Source organism: Typopeltis vanoorti, chromosome 8 (genome assembly GCF_054136105.1).
Source record: "Typopeltis vanoorti isolate ZY-2024b chromosome 8, IOZ_Tvanoo_1.0, whole genome shotgun sequence".
NCBI classification, from domain to species: Eukaryota; Metazoa; Arthropoda; class Arachnida; order Uropygi; family Thelyphonidae; genus Typopeltis; species Typopeltis vanoorti.
The window spans coordinates 122,311,805-122,330,117 of NC_143556.1; the positions used below are offsets into that span (position 1 = coordinate 122,311,805).

An 18,313-nucleotide genomic window follows, 5' to 3' on the forward strand; every position below is an offset into this window, starting at 1 on the left:
TAAATTGCTTCAAACTCACTGTCCATATTGAAAATTGGACAGTGATGCTCCAGCACTATTATCCCATTCCTGTAGTGGTTCTCAGTAAGATCTGCAAAATACCTCTCTACAGCTGCAATCATCTCTTGATTTGAAGAAAAATGCTGACCAGCGAGGAAGAGTTTTAGTTTTGGGAAGAGACAGAGGTCAGAGGGAGCCAAATCTGGGGAATAGGGTGGATGTTCAAACAATTCATAGTGCAGATCCCTTAATTTTCCCATTTTATTTCATAACTTGTACGAAATAAAAGCTGCATTAATAAACTATGTATTTGATCATTTTAGACTCCACATCACACTAAATTGCTTCAAACTCACTGTCCATATTGAAAATTGGACAGCAATGCTCCAGCACCATTATCCCATCCCTGTACTGGTTCTCAGTAAAATTTTGTACTATTGCATTCATAGTTTGCAACTGTTGATGGACTCAAATCATCTGATATCATTAGCAGCATCCCCTCCTCTCCTATGCTATCTATCCTTCCTGAAAATACTGTAGCATTCTTTGCACTCAGTACCAGTTGAAATTCAAGGGCCATATAGCAAAGATTGTAAAAACAACTCAGAGAATAATTGTAGTTCTGAAACAAACCTTGACATGTAAATATAAGGAAGTCATTTTGCCTCTTTACAAGGCAAAATGACTAAGACTGCACTTGGAGTATTGTGTGCAGGTCTGGTCCCTCAGTTTTTTCATGATTCTAATACAGTGGAGAGAGTGCAGTGTGTTAAAAATGATATCAGGATTGTGAATAATACTATGAAGAGACAGATTGAGAATTTGTAGACTGCATACACTAGCTAACTAGAGAAAGAGGGGATGATATGATCGAAGCAAAAAAAGTTGAAGTAATTACCCAGTCATCAATGGTTTTATCATATCATAGAGTCATCAAACAAAATAACAGCAGTCTTTTTATAATCGATTTTAATTACTTAGTTTCCATTATGTATCATTTTACCTAATTCTGTGCTTTGTTGTTTCTCATTTTGTTGCGTAATTTTCTTGTCATTCCTATGTTCCTTTAAATGCCTCTCAACTTTCTGTAATTCCTGAATGATCAGTCTAATAATGTTTTAATGTGACACTTTCAGAGGTTAATTTATTTTCAGTATTCCAAGTTATCCTTCAGCAGAGCAAGCTTTCTTTTTTGTGACTTCACTCATCTTGTTAACATTCTGTTTCTTGTGTGTTTTGGTGCCATTTTACATCACCGTTTAATATTGTAGTATCTCAATAAAAATATGTTATGAAAACACCATATACTATGCAAACAAAAAAATATGTCCTAATATACTATAAATTGCTAATCTTTTGAGAAAAAGACAGTAAAAGCAGATAAAAATCTCAATCTTACATGAGCACTAAATAAATTGATCACTTTCAGTGTAGCCCCAAACCCATTTCCAGTTGTAATTTTAAAAGTATATAATTGTATAAATGTTATATACATATCTTTGATTTGATTATTGCCTTCAGGATGTGGAGGAGTTCTTCACAGTTCACAAGGATCCATTAAATCACCAAATTATCCTTCCCAGTATCCTGAAAATGTGGAATGTATATGGACAATACAAATGGAAGATGGTTATCGTGTGAATATTTCCTTTATTGGCCGTTTTGATATTGAAATGCATGCAAACTGTGAAAATGACTACATACTGGTAAGCAAAAATTTTCGTATTATTTGTTTTCACCAATGTATTTTATACTGTAGCTTTCTGAAAAAATAATTAATTAGAAGAGTTATGAATTACTTAGAGCCTCTAATAGCTCAGTCCATGTAGACGAAGCCCTTTGGTCAGAAACCCGGGTCGATTCTTGTCCATGACATGAGGAACCTTTATCTGGTCTCTTTCAACTAAAGATTTGTTAGCTGGTCTTATATAGAGGTAGGGGTTTTTTTCACCCAGAAATTGGCCCTGTGCATGCACACACACACACACATCTACAGACACAAGACACTCCTGGAATGAGGAGTAACCAACTTATTCCATAGGATTTCGGTTTCAAATGCCTACATAGTAAAGTGTGAGTCTATGCATGTGAACATAAATCAACAACAACAATGAATTACATATCTCACTCCATGCACCTTAAGGTGTTACGATTAGAGGAAATGACCATTCAAAGGGTGGCTAGTAAGATTGTACCATACATCTTTCTCTAATTCTGGTGTTTATACATAGATTATCATTCTTGATGTTGTTTCAGAAATTGACAGTGTAGACTAAATAATAAATATTTACTTATTATTTCCAATATTTTGTCAAAGTTAAATTGGCATCTTCAAGAATTAATACAATTTTATCAACATGTACAATGCAGGCACACTTCAAAGACATATAGGGAGGCTTATAGTTTGTGAAGGCAGAAGCAGATTGCGGAAAGGCCTCTCAAATTTACATTTGTGTTGGTGGACCAACCTGGCTTTTTTCCATTTGATCCTGTGACTGGTATCCTGGACATGATCTGGCAAACCTGAGTGGCTATAGTGGAAACAGATGTAGTCTTGTGTTCGTGATATTTTGATGTTGGGTCTCCTGCCAGTGTGGTCATTGTATGAATAGTTGCAGCTGCAAGGTGCCTGCTAGACCACAGTTAAATCCAGAGTCTGCAGTTGGTCTTTAAGAGCATGGATAAGAGATGCCAGCTTTCTGGGTTGTTGTTGTTTGTAAGTAGTCACGAGATTGTCCTTTTTAAGATCTTGGCAACCTCTTCAGAGAGACCACAAATATAAGGAATGGTAATGGATGTGCTGTAATCTCTGTTTGGAGGGCAGGGGGTTGAGTAGGTGTTAGTATTTCTTTATCTGATGGGTTGGTAGCCATTGGCTAAAATGAATTTGTACGTGTTTAAGTTCTGTGGCGAGTGCGGTGTTATCAGAACAAATTAATTTTGATCTGTAGACTAGGGATTTTATATTGTCATATTGTTGGGGAGGATGTGCTACAAAGCATAGCCATTTAAGGTATTCTTCTTTTCAAGTGTCTATATAAAAAAAAGTTATAACTTGCTATGACAGGCCTTTCAGCATAACATATTAAGTTGAAGATGAGAATATTTACACTGATAAGGAGATCTGCATCTGCATACTTTTCCTTCAGCCACAGTTCTTCAATCAATATTTCAAATATGACAAAAAAATTATTTGTTTTCCTTAGCTGTAATGAAACTATTATTATTATTTTACAGGTCACTTTGGAGTTCGAACACTCATCTTGGGAGACTTTTAACACATTCATGTCGTAGCTCTCCCACTGCAAACTTAACCATCTGGAGAAGTGAAGGGCAAAATTGTTCTAGTTCAGCATTTAGCAAAATCGTTTCGCTGAATGCATCGCTTTTTGTAACAATTTGTTTTATTATAACTAATCCCACATTGTAGTTGAGGGTAGGTGAAAAGGAATATTCTCTTCAAAATATATTAAAAAACAATAATTAAAGAGAATGGTATATTTGATTACTAGTTAATACACTTGATTCATTAAAAGGATGCAAAGAATAGCAAATATAAAGAAGAGAAAGAATAGGTGTGAATAAAAATACTTTCTGTACTGTAAAATAGACTACAATTGAATAATTTATATCTTTGATATTATATGTGCTTGTGTTATAAGTATCTAGGGGTGGAGTGAAGAATACATAATCCTATAAATTCTAGACTTTCATATTTGCACTTATGATGGTAATAATTAAAATAAAAAAAAACAACTTATAAATAGATGAAAAGGGATTTGTTTGAAAAGCATACACTACTAAACCAATAACAAACAGTGACTGTATGTATACATTGCTAGCTCAGTAAATAACTGTAAGGCGGATCTTATCCTATGATCTAATAATGATCAGGTGATTCATGTGGTCGTGCCATCGATACGTGAGCCAACAGAGGAGCAAATTACAATCTATTGTGCTTGTTATGTGTATTTCTTTCTTTTTTATATATTTCACTTTATTTTCTGATAATTCTTTTATTTACTAATGATCAGTGTTTTTTACATAGTAGTGTGATATATGCATAAAGTTATTGTTCTTAATAACTTTAATTCTTGGAATTCACTTGTCTACTTGGAGTTTCACAATCCTGAGTTGTAGATAAGCGCTGATCTGCATATCTGTTAGTTTCTCTTACCATAAATTCTATTAGATCATCAGTTAGACATAAGCAGAGTACACTACAGATGGATTTTCTGATAATAAGTGGTAAAAGCAGCTCATCTTCTCTACTGTACTCCAGAACCGGTACTGCCACACTCCTTACCAGATTCCATTCGTATAAAAAGTCAGAAACCTTATTTTACGAAATATTTTCCTTATCAGATAAGGAACTGGTATGTAAATGTAATATCCTGAAATCATCATCTGAATTAATCACTACATTTTGGAAAATTTGACGTTCATCAGATGTTTTTTTTTTTTTTTTTTTGACAGTGGCTCAGGAAATCATCACTAGAATATGTGGATTTCCCACATGTTTCTGGTTTGTGACTTTAATCAGATACATACTTCTTATAGAATACAGAAGATTCCTTTTCAGTTAGGAATAGATACATTTTTACTTCCTGTTCGTATACTGTCTGAATACTGGAAACAGCTGTCCCTGTGTAGTGAACAACACACCCACCCCAATAGCAACTATACTGCAGATGCAAGAAAAACAAGTAGTTTTTAACTTAAAGATACCAAGAAATTATATACTTAGTTTAATCCTTTATCCAAGTGTAAGCAAACAAGTTTGCACCTGAACTATTTTGAGGACTGGAGCAACTTGCATAAAGAAGCTAATAACTTCACATCACTTGCCTTAGTATCTCATAATGCAAAGCACATCTCCTTGTGAACATGTATAATGCTATGCATTATGGGAAGGGCCACTACCCAGACTGGTTTCATCCTTTATTGTGGCCTCATCAGTGGGAGCCAGACCCAGATGTGATACTAAAGTTGAAGTAATGCAGAAGTCATATTTTCATATGATTTCTGCATATGGGAAAGGTAGTGGCCCTTCCCATAATGCATAGCATTATACATGCCTGCAAGGAGATATGCTTTGCATTATGGAATACTAAGGCAAATGATGTGAAGTCATTAGATTCTTTATATGAGTTGCCCCAGTCCTGAAAATAGTTCAGGTGCAAACTTATTTGCTTACACTTAGATAAAGCATTAAACCAAATATATAATTTCTTAGTGTCTTTATAGTATAATAACCAAGTGGAAAAAGTTCCAACAAGTAGTTTATAATATCACTGAAAAAGGTACAGACATCTGGAGTGTAATATATTTGTCAACAAATAGTGCAATTAGAAGCAACCGGGATGAAAATAGCACTACCTAATGAAGCACAACTCCCCTCCCACAGATCGATGCTGTATAGACTCAAGCAAAACCATTTGCTGTGCCCACAAACACAGTATCTAATGAAAAACAATTGCCCTAACATTTGTCCAAATTTTCAATTGCATGAAATAAGTGTTTGCTGGATTGCATTTGAAATTTTCAATATCATGAAGACAGATCATAGATGCTAACTTCAAAGAAAATTCTACTGAAGGAGTCAAAACTAACATGTATAAACTTTGTATCAAAGAGCTCACCTGCCCAATATGGAAGCAGCACAAAAATAGTAACGAGAAGTTCTGTGGGTGCAATATATGTGCAAAACACTTCCCAATGTGAACATGTTAATCCACTTCCAGGGATAACCTCTTGTTCTGTCCTGAAGACATTTACGAAGTTACCCAAGTGCTGAAACATTTCCCCAGTGGTTAAATTCTAAATGAATAAGTTCCAGGACCCTATTCAAAATAACCAGTTGTGTTTCGTATTGAAGTACCAAGGTTTTTTCTCCCAGAAACTCGGGTTTACAGACAAATCTGCCTTTCACAACACACGCAATTTACAGACAAAAAATGCTAGTTGTGGTGGTGGTGTGGGCAGTAGATGGCGTTGATGAAAATGATTGGTAGTAGAGGTTCGGTATAGAAGTGGAGACGGAGAGTTATGCAGTGGGTGTCCTCTCGCGATGAGTCTTTGGACTCCTTGGAGGTGTCATGAATAATAATAATAATATTTACCTTTGGATGCTATCCAGGGAAGCTCCAAACCTCCCCTTCCCTTTCATCACACATTCGTAATCAGGCAACTGTTGATATTGACTTTATATACACATTCAAAACTGTAAACAGTTGTTGAATAGTAACACAATAATGTAGGCATAATTAGCATAAAGGAAGAAAAGTCACAAAACAGAAAAATGTTCCTACAAAACAACCAATTATATTTACCTTTTAATGTGATCCACTGGTCGAGTGTCCATCAAGTCGGCAAATCTTTCCTTTCCTTCAGTGTATTAATATTATTGCATTGCAACCGATGGGAATTTTGTGTTTCTTTGGATTCATTACAGACCTCTCTCTTAAGAAACTACACTGTCATTGCAAACTCGTTTTGTATTATCACAGTCATCCAAGCTATTTTTCTGTTTAAAGAAGGTACCAATGTACTCATCCATAGTTGAAATACCATATTGCTCGCATATAACTCGTCCCCCCTGATTTTACTTTTTGAAAAAAGAAATTAAAAAATTTCGCATATACTCGCACATGAAAAAAACCTTAAATACATTCACATTGGGTGATAGTAACTCCTTGCAGCAGTAAATAACAAGCCCTCCCCAACAGCCACTATACTGCAGAGACAAGAAAAACAAGTATTTTATTATGTCAGTGAATAAGGTATAAGCAGTCTGTGTAATAGATTTCTCAACAAATATTTCAATTAGAGACAACTGGGATAAAAATGACACTAATGAATGAATCACATGTCCCTCATACAGAAACTATGCTGTTTAGACTCAAGCAAAACCATATGTTGCACTGGCAAACACAGTATCTAACTAAAAACTGTTGTTATTAATTACATCTGTGTGAGTTCGCTTTTCACAAGGCAGCAATAAAATTCAACCAAATGTGTTAAAATTCGTAAACGTGTTAAAACTAAGAAATATATATATATAGTGAATGTTTTTATGGCAATTTCACATATGGAATTCGGTTGAAGAGAGTTAGCATTTGAACTCAATCGTCAGCTATGCTTTTATCTTTCGACCTTTTGTTAATACTGCACCAATCATATGCCGTCTTAATAACTTGCCATTGCAGACTATTAAGACGGCCCCTGAGAACCTCGACTGAATTTAACCACTGCATTTCCCCTATCTCAATCCTATAAAACCTTTTAAGTAACTTAAATGTTTCTATCATATCCAGGGCCATTGCAAGATTAGATCATGACCTGAGGCAAACAGTTAATTATCGTCCCTGATGGATTATAAGACAAAAATATAAGAAAATCTCCAATTGCTATTTTTCCACATATATATGATAAAATTTGGGTGAGGAGCAGGCAAGTATTATTTTTGAGAGAATTTTTAATTCTTCAAATAAATCTATTGTATTTACATCAGATGTCATAATGGCTGAACGAGTGCCCTTAATTAAGCAGTGCCGTGAGGCAGGCTGCCTCTATACACCTTGTCGACAGTACTGATCACATCCCCTCTTTTTCATCTATCAGCCAATTTCTTTGTCCACACACCCTCAAATTATCCTCAGAGGATACGTTCCACAAAACTCTCACCATCTTGGTAGCTCACCTCTGAATCTTATCTACTACTTCCTTATCTCCAAGAAGTCCTGGGGACCAAACTTAATCACAGTAATCTGGATGTGGGCATGTCAAGGTCTTATAAAGAGGGATTAAAACTTCTTTATTTCACTTGTTAATTTGTTCTTTACTAGCCAAGTAATCTAAACTCTAAACTTTAACTCTCTGTCTACCACCACTCCTAAATCTCTACCTTCATTTTTTTCTTGGAGTACAGTGCCATCAATGTGATACATATCTTATAATCTATATATCCAAAATGCATAACTTTACATTTTACCACATTAAACTGATACTCATTATCTTTTGCCCATACTGACAGCCTATTTAAATTGTCCTGCAACCTCTCCACATTGCCTTGATTAACTATTATTCTACCTAATTTCGCATCATTAGCAAACAACTGAATATTTCATTTCAGGTTATTTCCTTTATCATTTATGTACAAATTAAGCATTAGTAATCCTGGCACTGAACTTTGTAGCACAATACTAGTCACCAGCTTTCACCTGGATTCTGTACCTCCATAAACCCCTTTTTTTGATATCTGCAGCAGCTACCCTCTTATCTGCATAATTAGTGTCATATCCATCCCAGTTTGTTCTAATTTGCATAAAAGAGCTCCATGTGCCATTTGGTCAAATGCCTTTGCAAAATCCAGCAAAATCATCATGCAGCCATATACCTTATCCAACTCAGCTGTCGCTCCATAGTAAGAGTTAGTAAATTACTAAGGTGTGACCAATCCTTTTTGAAGGATCGGTTATGCATTAGTAGTTTCCTAACTTAGTATTTACACATATGCCACATAGAGTATCCATTTCCTATCCTCCCATTCCTGAATTCCCATTTTGACCAATTTTTCCAGCACCTTTACCACCGTTCCTGAGATACTCTTCTGTCTATAATTTGCTGCTGCAGTTTTAGAACCGTCCTTATGCAAGGAAATTAATTTGCCCTCGTTCCACTCCTTTGAAACTATATCAGTGATGAGACTTAAATTAAGCAGCAGTGGCATTGCCAGTTCCCTTTCACATTCCCTCAAATTGTGCACTGATATCCTATGTAATCCCACTGCTATATTCAAAGTGAGATTCTGCAATATCCCAAGAACCTCAATTCATCCACTGCAGTTCCCCTGTTCCAATACAAGTGATTAAACTCACTTGTATAATATAACCTTGTAAAGTGGTCACTCATTAACTCAACTATTTTATCTACTTTTGTCACCTTGTGACCATCATCATCACTTATAAGTTAATTTTCCATACTCATTCTCCCTGCTTGGCTAGATTGTTCTGATGATCTGATTTCCTTGCCATGCTAGTCACCTTTCTTGCCCTGAGCTTTGTACTGTTCATGAGTTTTCCAATCACCTTTCTCCTTATATATCCTCCACAGCACTTTCTTCTTCTGCAGCTCATGTTTAATGAAATTATTCATCTATCTCACTCCTACCTAATTAACCCTCGATACCTTAGGTATACAATTTAATATTGCTTCTTCTAAATGACACTTAGCTATCTCCCATGCAGTTTTTTATGCCATAGCACAGATTTAAGCTTCCTTCTAAGCTTATGATAGCCACCTGCCTTGTAGCTCCACCTATACAACTTCTTAACAGAATATTTTTATTATCTCCCACGTTAAGACCATGTGATGATCGTTTTTCCCAACTATAGCCGATGTGGCCACCTTATGGATATATCTTCTGAACCTATGACCAGGTGCAATGATCTTTCACCTCAAGTCTCTCCATCACATACTGCTTCAAGTAATTATCTCTCAGTAAGTTTTTATTTTTATTTTTAATTTTTTACAAAGAGTCCATCCATGTAGCTTGGTCAACCTACAGTACGTTACCACCATGGATGGGTGATAAAGAACTGTTTCACATTTCATTTAAAAACCTGCAGGTTATATTCCTTGGGAAACACATGTTGGAAGACTGTTCTAGAGGGCAGCAGTGGAAGCGTTAAACAAGGAAGATGAGAAATTTATTTTGTTGGTTTTGTTGAGCCATGACAGGGTGCTGATTAGTTTCCGCATGCATTTGAACAGATTTTCAATAGGTTGGGGAGATTATCGATGCCAGTTCTGATGAACAGTGGCAATTGAAGTATTTATAGAAGATAGATGCAGGCTGGAGAGACTGAACATGTATGCAAAAGTTGGTGTAGTGTATTAGTGAGAGAGGGATAACAATCAATCGATCTGCTCTTTTCTGATTAGAATGCAGTATTTTCATGGAGCTTTTAGGAGCACCTACCCATATAAGCAAGCAGTATTCAACGATTGGATGGATTTGTGATTTGTATTGGGTAAAGAGCTGTTCAGAATTGAAGTAATACCTCAAATGTAAGGGAAAGCCTAATTTTTTGGATGCAGAGGAGGCAATAGTTGTGATATGTTTGTGCTAAGAGAGGTTAGAGTTATTCCGAGAAGCTGAATCTCATCTTGAATAGAGATTTCAGTATTGCTGAGGGTAAGATTGGAAGAACAGGGTTCTTTTTGGTGATAAATAATGCAGAGATTTAGATGGATGAGTGAGTGTTTTGCTGTCATTAAAGTTATTAATGCTATCCAAACCCCCAGTGATGAATGCTTGATAGTAGATTTCTGGAGGCTATAGTCATTTTTCTTTTGCAGGGTTTGTCAAATGAAAAGGAGAAGTGCGATGTGTTGTCATCAGCAAAACTGTCTACTGGAATGTCAGTCAGCCAGAATAAATCTTATTAGATTAAAGTCTTCAAGGTGGTGTAGGAGTTGGCCCATGATAATTCTTTCAATTTCTTTAGAAATAATTGAGGGGAGAGACATTGGACAGCAGCAGGAAGGTGAGGATCTGTCACCCGTCTCAAGAATAGGTTGTATATGGGATAATTTACAGACTGTAGAATATATGGAATATGAAAGTGTAAATAGGTTGCATAAAGTGTGACTCGGCTCTGGAAACAGACATTTAGAAGAATTGGAGGGATGCCATCAGAACCCGATTTTTTGGTATCCACTTGGAGCAAAATTTTTCTGATCTCTTTCTGGCATTGAGAGTTGGGTGTTTGGAATAGTTGGGGAACATTTACCATGATCAGCTATGCTTAGATAGGGGGACTGGAATTTAGGTGGAATGAGGAATAAATGTTTCCATGCTGATGAGTATTATTTTGATAATTCTTTCTGCACATAAATTTGTTTCATGTGACTGGAAACAATAATCTGACCAAGGACATGAGGAGTCTACTCCTCATTGCTAAGATTGTCCCACTTGGCTTTCTGGTAATGCCATTCAACATGTGGATGTGAATGTATGTGTATGCATTTCTCCATCGAGGAAGAATCTGAACTGCATTGTGGTCTGAGCTGCTTAGAGCACAGACAGCATACTGAGGTACAAAGTGGTTAGAATTGTATGGTCTTCTGATGGGCATATGGACAGTTGGTGTGAGATCATTTGTGATTGCAGAAGTCTCAGCTCTACCTGCTTGATCTGTGCAATTCGAAGTAGGCAGCCAGCTAGTGTTGTGGACTTTGAAGTTCTCGAGGAAGATGACTTCACTTTTTGGAGAGTGGGATTGGAGAAAATCAACATTTAACCAAAAGTGAATAAAGAGTTAAGGGTGTGCTTGTTGGTATTAAGTGAGCAGATAGTAGAGACAGCAAATGAATTTGGTAGAATGGGGCAGGGTGATTTTTAGCAAAATGAGGTCAAAATTGGGAGATTCCACTTGTTGGGCATTTTCTGGCATTTTATATTGGAGTGAACATGTGCTCAAACCCCATCTCTGATGCAAAAGGAGTTGAAGAGTGTGTAGTTGGGAAAGAAGAGATGGGTACTGTTTGAGTGGTTTGAGATTTAAGTTTCTGCCAGGAACAGTAGGGGAGGTTTTGCAGACGGAAGGTGGCAGTGAACATCATTAAGGTTAGAACTGAGGCCACATATATTTGTGAAATAGATCTTGAAGGTTCTGTGAAGTTTAGTTTTGACCACATGTTTCTTTGCAATATTTGGGATCAGGTTTTCACACTGGTTATTTACAAAGTTTGATTTATTCATTAATGTCCATTCTTTGTAACTGATTATCCAAGTTTCTTCTCCACTTTGGCATTTCTCCCCCCAGTTCTGTTCTTAATTGCTGCCTTTTTTTGCACTGTGCATAGGTCATTTCTGGCCAAACTCATACACATGATGCTGGACGGATGCCATCTGCTTGCTGTTTATGCCCAATATGAACACCATTCCACTTGTCAGGATTTTTTGCAGGTCACATTTATTAAGTGCGGGAAGTTCGTTCCATCTTTTTGTGAGATCATGAGCCCAAAACAGGGACACCTGACAATTTTATTGCAGTTGAATTTGCATTGTTGAGCAAGCCTATGAATGCCATCATTTGGCATTGCATCAGTTTCTGAATGTAAGTTTAGGATGTTGGCATTGTACTTTTTATTTTCCTCCTCGACTGTGTCTTAAACTGATGAAGCAGCGAGATTGCGAAGCTTGCTGGCATTGTCTGCAGTAGGCATGACAATGCCAGCAAGATGCTGATTATGGGATTGTTTGTAGCATTTTTTGATCATGTTATTTTTCGAGGAGAAAGTTTCGTCAAGCACAATAAGATGCTGTTCCGGGATATCCATGTACATGCTGAGGTTTAGACGTTGTGTAACTGTTGGGGAGGCATGAGCAAAAAATGTCTGGCTGAGAGTGCTTAGGAGTTGTAACACTGGTTCTTCAATTTTGGCACAATTGCCATGAGTCCAATAGCTATAGAAATCACAAAGTAAACTCTTTTTTTATCTGCAATGTCTAGTTTGCAGCTCTAATATTTTAAAGCTTCAAGAATTATCTCTGCACAAGTGAGACTCATAGCGCTTTATTCTCACTGTTTTGTTACTACTATCTTTGCTTTGTGCTGCAGACTTTGCTAGACATTGACTGATATTAATGTATGAGAAAACTTTTTAGAAATGCTTAGAGTACACAGCTGGTTTAGCAACCTTCAGTCCCTCGACAACTACTGCTTTACTTCCTGTTGTGGGCTACTAAAAGGCTGTTAATGCACAATATATAGCCTCTTGCAGTCAAGTCATCCCCACCTTCAAGCAGTATAGCATGTTTCCACAAACAGAGTTTTAGTGAACCTGGCAAGTATTGACACTGGAAAAATACATCTTCCCTAGTTGGAAGAAATGCTTACTAGACTTCTTGAGGTTATAATGTCTTTCATCACCCAGTGAAATAACCCCACCTTGCTTATTAAAGCCCTGAAGTGGCAACCATGTATGGTTGGTAGAGCAAGATTTCCAGTTTCTGTCCCTCCCTCCATCTTCCCACAATGCAGTGAGACTGATACTCTCAATTACATACTGATCCCACTGTAGAGGGGGCCCTGACCCTTCCTCCATTCGAGGGGGACAGCATTAAAATGGTTCTGCAGGCTGGTTATCAATTAGTATATGGGACGGAACCAGCTGGTAATTATTATTATTATTATTATTATTATTATTGTTCCGGGAAACTCCAAGGAGTCGGCAGACTCATCGAGGGAGGCCTTAACATCATGTCTGGAACAACTATTCAACATTCACACAGCATCTATCATATCTTGCCTTGAACTCATTCACAGTCGTAGCACCCACAACAGACTCTGGAAGCTTATTCCACTCATTCACAACTCTCCAAGTAAAAATCCTAGCTCTAAGCGCTCTTGCCCAGCTTCCATGCATGGCCACTAGTCCTCCCACCACCAGTCATATTTTCAAAAATATCTTCTGGATCAATCTTATAAAAACCCTTCAGTAATTTGAATGTCTCAATCATATCACCCCTCCTTCGCGTATCGTCCAATTTCTGCAACCCACAAATCCTCAACCTATTCTCATAAGGTTCATTCCACAGACCTGCTATCATCTTGGTCACTCATCTCTGGACCCTCTCCACTTCCACCCCATCACAAAGAAACCCTGGTGCCCATAACTGGGCACAGAAGTCCAAATGGGGTCTTATCAAGGCTCGATACAGAGGAACAACAACTTGTTTGACTCTGCATGTTAAAGTATTTTTCAGAAGCCAAGTGAGCTGTTTTAGTCACTTTTGCAATGTGTCCCCTAAACTTCAACTCCCTATCCACCAGCACTCCCAAATCCCTGGCCTCGTCAATCTCCTGGAGTACAGTTCCACCAATGTGATATACTGCTGCTGTTCTTTTCACCCCAAAGTGCATAACCTTACACTTTGCCACATTAAACTGACATCCATTTTTCCTAGCCCAGTCCTCCAAACTATCCAAATCATCCTGTAAAATTTTGACATTATGTGCACTCACAATTGCTCTACCCAACTTTGCATCATCAGCAAACAAGTGAACACTTCCTCTCAAATCCTTTCCAATATCATTGATGAACAAATTGAAAAGTAGTGGTCCAAGAACAGAGCCCTGCAGCACTCCACTAGTCACAGGACGTCTTTTTGACTCCACTCCTGAATAAACCACTCTCTGGTATCTCTCCTTCAACCACCCTCCTATCCATGTTGCCAACCCTATATCTATCCCCATCTGCTCCAATTTACTGATTAGGGTTCCATGTGGTATCCTGTCAAAGGCCTTTGCAAGGTCCAGTAGTATCACTGTAAACCCATTACCCCTATCCAGTTCAGCCGTCACTGCGTTATAAAACGTGAGCAAGTTACTGAGGCATGATCTACCCTTCACAAAACCATGTTGTCCCCCATACAATATCCCATTTTCATCTATCCAATCCTGTATTCTTTTCTTGACTAATTTCTCTAAGACCTTGACAATGATTCCTGATATGCTAATCGGTCGGTAATTTACAACAGCAGTCTTGGAACCACCTTTATGCATTGGAACTATTTTCTCCTCCTTCCACCTACTCGGGACTAACCCAGACCTGAGACTCAAATTAAACAAAATGGTCAAGGGTACTGACAATTCTTTAGCTGCTTCTCGTACTACACGAGCTGGTATACCATCCAATCCCACAGATGTATTGACATTGAGGTTATGCAATAGACTACTCACCTCCACTTCATTCACCACAATTCCCGTATAATCTACTGGTTTATTGGTTTCTGCAATGTCACCACCTGGATGATATATACTTGCAAAGTGCTCACTCAGTAACTCAACTATATCAACTGATTCAGTTACCTCCCTACCATCGGCATTCTTTAAAATCATTCTGCCATGTACATTTTTCCTTTTACTTGCTACATATCTAAAAAACTGTTTAGGATTCTCTTTAGCCTGCATGGCCACTGTTCTTTCGTAATCCTTTTTTGCTTTTCTTACCACACTCGTCACCCTTCTGGCCTGCGCTTTATACCGTTCATGTGCCTGCCGGTCACCTTTCTCTTTAAATTCCCTCCATAGTTGTTTCTTTTTTTGCAGCTCAAGCTTAATGGTGTTATTCATCCATTTAACCTCTACTTGATTTATTATTCGGACTCTAGGTATACAGTCAGCCATTGCTTCATGCAAGCACTTCTTAACTACCTCCCATGCACTATCAACTTCTAGTCCTTGCAGTTGTACATGCCATGGCACTGAGCCAATCAAACTCCTAAGCTTGTCATACTTTCCAGCCCGATAATTCCACATGTACCCTGTCTTAATTGAAAATTCCACACCTTTAGCCATCTCCCAAGTCAAGACCCTATAATCACTCTCACCAATTGGTGGCAATGTGGTCATATTTGTTACAGCAAAATTCTCAGATGTAATTACTAGGTCAAGCACTCTCTGAATCCTAGTATTTTCCATTACATGCTGTGGCAGATAGTTATCCCTTAATAACCGCATAAAATCCAATTACTTCCTCCCGTGTGTCCTCTCCTCACTCCAATCAATGCGACCATTGTTGAAATCTCCCATAATAATTATCCTCCTTCCAATCATTTCTTCTATTTGCTTGTGCACACTGTCACCACCATATTTTCCATCACCTGGTCTATAGCAGCACCCAATTGTATATTTAGTTCTGCTAGCCACAAATTCACACCGAATGGCGACAGATGTGCTCTTTTCTCTATGCTGCAATTCAACTTCTATTCTCCTTGGCTGTAGCTCATCAGCTATCATCAACAATACTCCTCCCCCCATTTTATTCTCTCTGCCAGACAGAGAGGATAAAATGGGGGAGGAGTATTGTTGTCTGTCTCTCTGTCTAATGAATCTGGAGGCTTCACAATCATCTAGCATGAAAGCTTGCAACCATATATTTTGTTGCAGGTTCGAGGAGACCGTGTATTTCATCTCCTTCAGTTTGTCACTGGAGGGAAACCAAATACTGTGGCTGCAATTTCCCTGTAGTCACAATGAAATTGGTGTGTGTGTGTGGGGGGGGGGGGTTGATCTGCTTTGACTCAAAATTACTCTACCAAATCAACCAGCCCTCTTCATATGCTCTCTCTATCACTGTCCAAACTCCATCAACCATTCTGACCCCTTCAACTATCTCTCTCAAAAGTTTGACTTTCTGTAGTCAAAATACTGCAATAGTGAGGTCTTCCTTCTTGGGGACATTGAAGTCCCCAAGAAGGATGACCATTTCCACTGATCAAACAGCAGGGATGTTGAGGTATTGGTCATCAGCAGTGACCTATCTCAGATCATCAATCTCCCTACCACAATACCAGACAGCCCCTCCAATTTTCAACACATTTGATCTCTTCCTGAGAAGTTCCCTCTTCCAGGAATACTGTGATTGTAAGTTCTCTTCTTGATAACTCTGACCACAACCTCATACTACTCTGTTTTGCTACAGAACAGCATTCACCCACCAGTTCACACTCTCCTGTCGTTTGGCACTACAAGAGTACCAACTGGGGGACCTTCATTCCAACTATTGTTTCAGTTCTTTTGATCCAAACACCTGCTCAGAACGAATAATAGAAATGATCCTCCCAGGAATGAAAGCTATCATCCCTTATCTATTCTAAATTTTCAGCCACCATCCAAGCCTTTGTTCTCAAAAAGTGTGGCAATGCTATAAAAAAAAAAATAATAATAAAAATAAAAAAAACACATATGTTTACTACGAATGGCTCAAGACCAAAACTCCATCTACACACTCTGGCTATATTGCAGCATGTAACAGTTGTAAAAGTATCATCACCATGTCCAAGTTAGACTTTGAAATTGCCAAATGCTTCAAACCTGAAGCATTTGGGTTATTATGAAGAAATGGGTTAATAATGGCAATATTCTCTGTGGTTATCAGCATGGGTTTTTTAAAAGGAGATCATGTTTTACTAACTTACTTAGGTACTATAACAAGGTGTCAAATACCTTGGACAGGGAAAGGGGGATGCATATACAGTGGTGTACTTGGATTTTGCAAAAGCTTTTTATAGACTACCACATGACAAGCTCTTAAATAAATTGAAATAGATGGGATTGGATAACAGACTTCTGAGTTGAATCAATGACTGGCTGTTGGAGAGATATATCAGAAAGTTGTGAGGGTGCCAGTGGTGTGCTGCAAGGGTCAGTTTTTGGTCCATTGTTTTTCAATTTGTATGTCAATGATATTGGGATTGGTTTAACCAGCAGCATAAGGAGTGTAAGAGCAGAGGAGTGAGGATTGGGTTCGTTACATGGCAAGTGGTTGGTGAGTGGAATGCATTGCTTAAGTGTGTTATGAATGTAGACACTTTGAATCAGTTTAAGGCACAGTTCAATGAGCATTGTGTGCAATGGTGTGTACCTCAATCAATGAGTGTGACTACAAGAAGGTCAGATGTTAATAATAATAATAATAATGAGTAGTGAGGATTTAATCAATTACCGTTTAATATTTCAATGTAAGTCATGAGTTTTATGCATATTATGAAGTTTTCTTGGTGGATATGTTTTTTCAACATATCCACTGAGAAAACTTCATAACTAATTTCAGAATCAACCACTATGTTAAATTATTATTATTAATATTCACTTTTCTCCATGGAATGAATGACTTATTGCAGGAAACTCACTCCTACCACTATTCACACAAGACCAATAATTCATCATCATCATCAAATTCCTGCCATGTACCCTCAAGTGGTACTACCAGATATGATCTGGGCCGGCGGAAGTGGGCATGCAGTGCATGCGGGTGCCACTACGAAGGGGACACGGGTCATAAGTTCATTTTTAAGAAACAAAATTTTTATCATAAAAACAAAAAATTCTTAAAATGATCAATATTAAAATAAATAAGTCTGGATACACCGAATAAAAATTTTTAAAAAATTGTATATTGCCGGCTGTTTACAATTTTGCAGCAAGAGCAGGCTAAATGCTTGCCTCCAGAATCTAAAGTGAAACGGTGAACAGTTTTTATGCACAGAAACGAATTTTCATACAAAACATTTGTTGCTACGTAACCAGTCATATAGTACTGTAAAAATTGTAGCTTAAATATTCCAAAGCACATTACATTCGATTGTTTAATTAGGTTAAGTCCTATGTGCATATTGTAAAAATTAACTTTGTTTGTCTCTGTATAGTTTGTTTTAGATGTTATTGTAAATAACACTCTGGAAGTTAACTGTATATACTACTTTAATAAGAATATGTTAGAGTGTTAAAAACAAAGG

General features: G+C 37.5%; 1 protein-coding gene across 1 annotated transcript in view; it reads left to right on the forward strand.

Annotated features, from left to right (window-relative positions):
• Positions 1-18,313, forward strand: part of Cubn (Cubilin) — a 2,223,842-nt gene that overhangs the window by 1,668,464 nt on the left and 537,065 nt on the right. Inside the window, exon 55 of the mRNA XM_090396294.1 lies at positions 1,522-1,706. Within this exon, the coding sequence (XP_090252420.1) occupies positions 1,522-1,706 (185 nt within the window). The remainder of the gene's footprint in view (positions 1-1,521; positions 1,707-18,313) is intronic.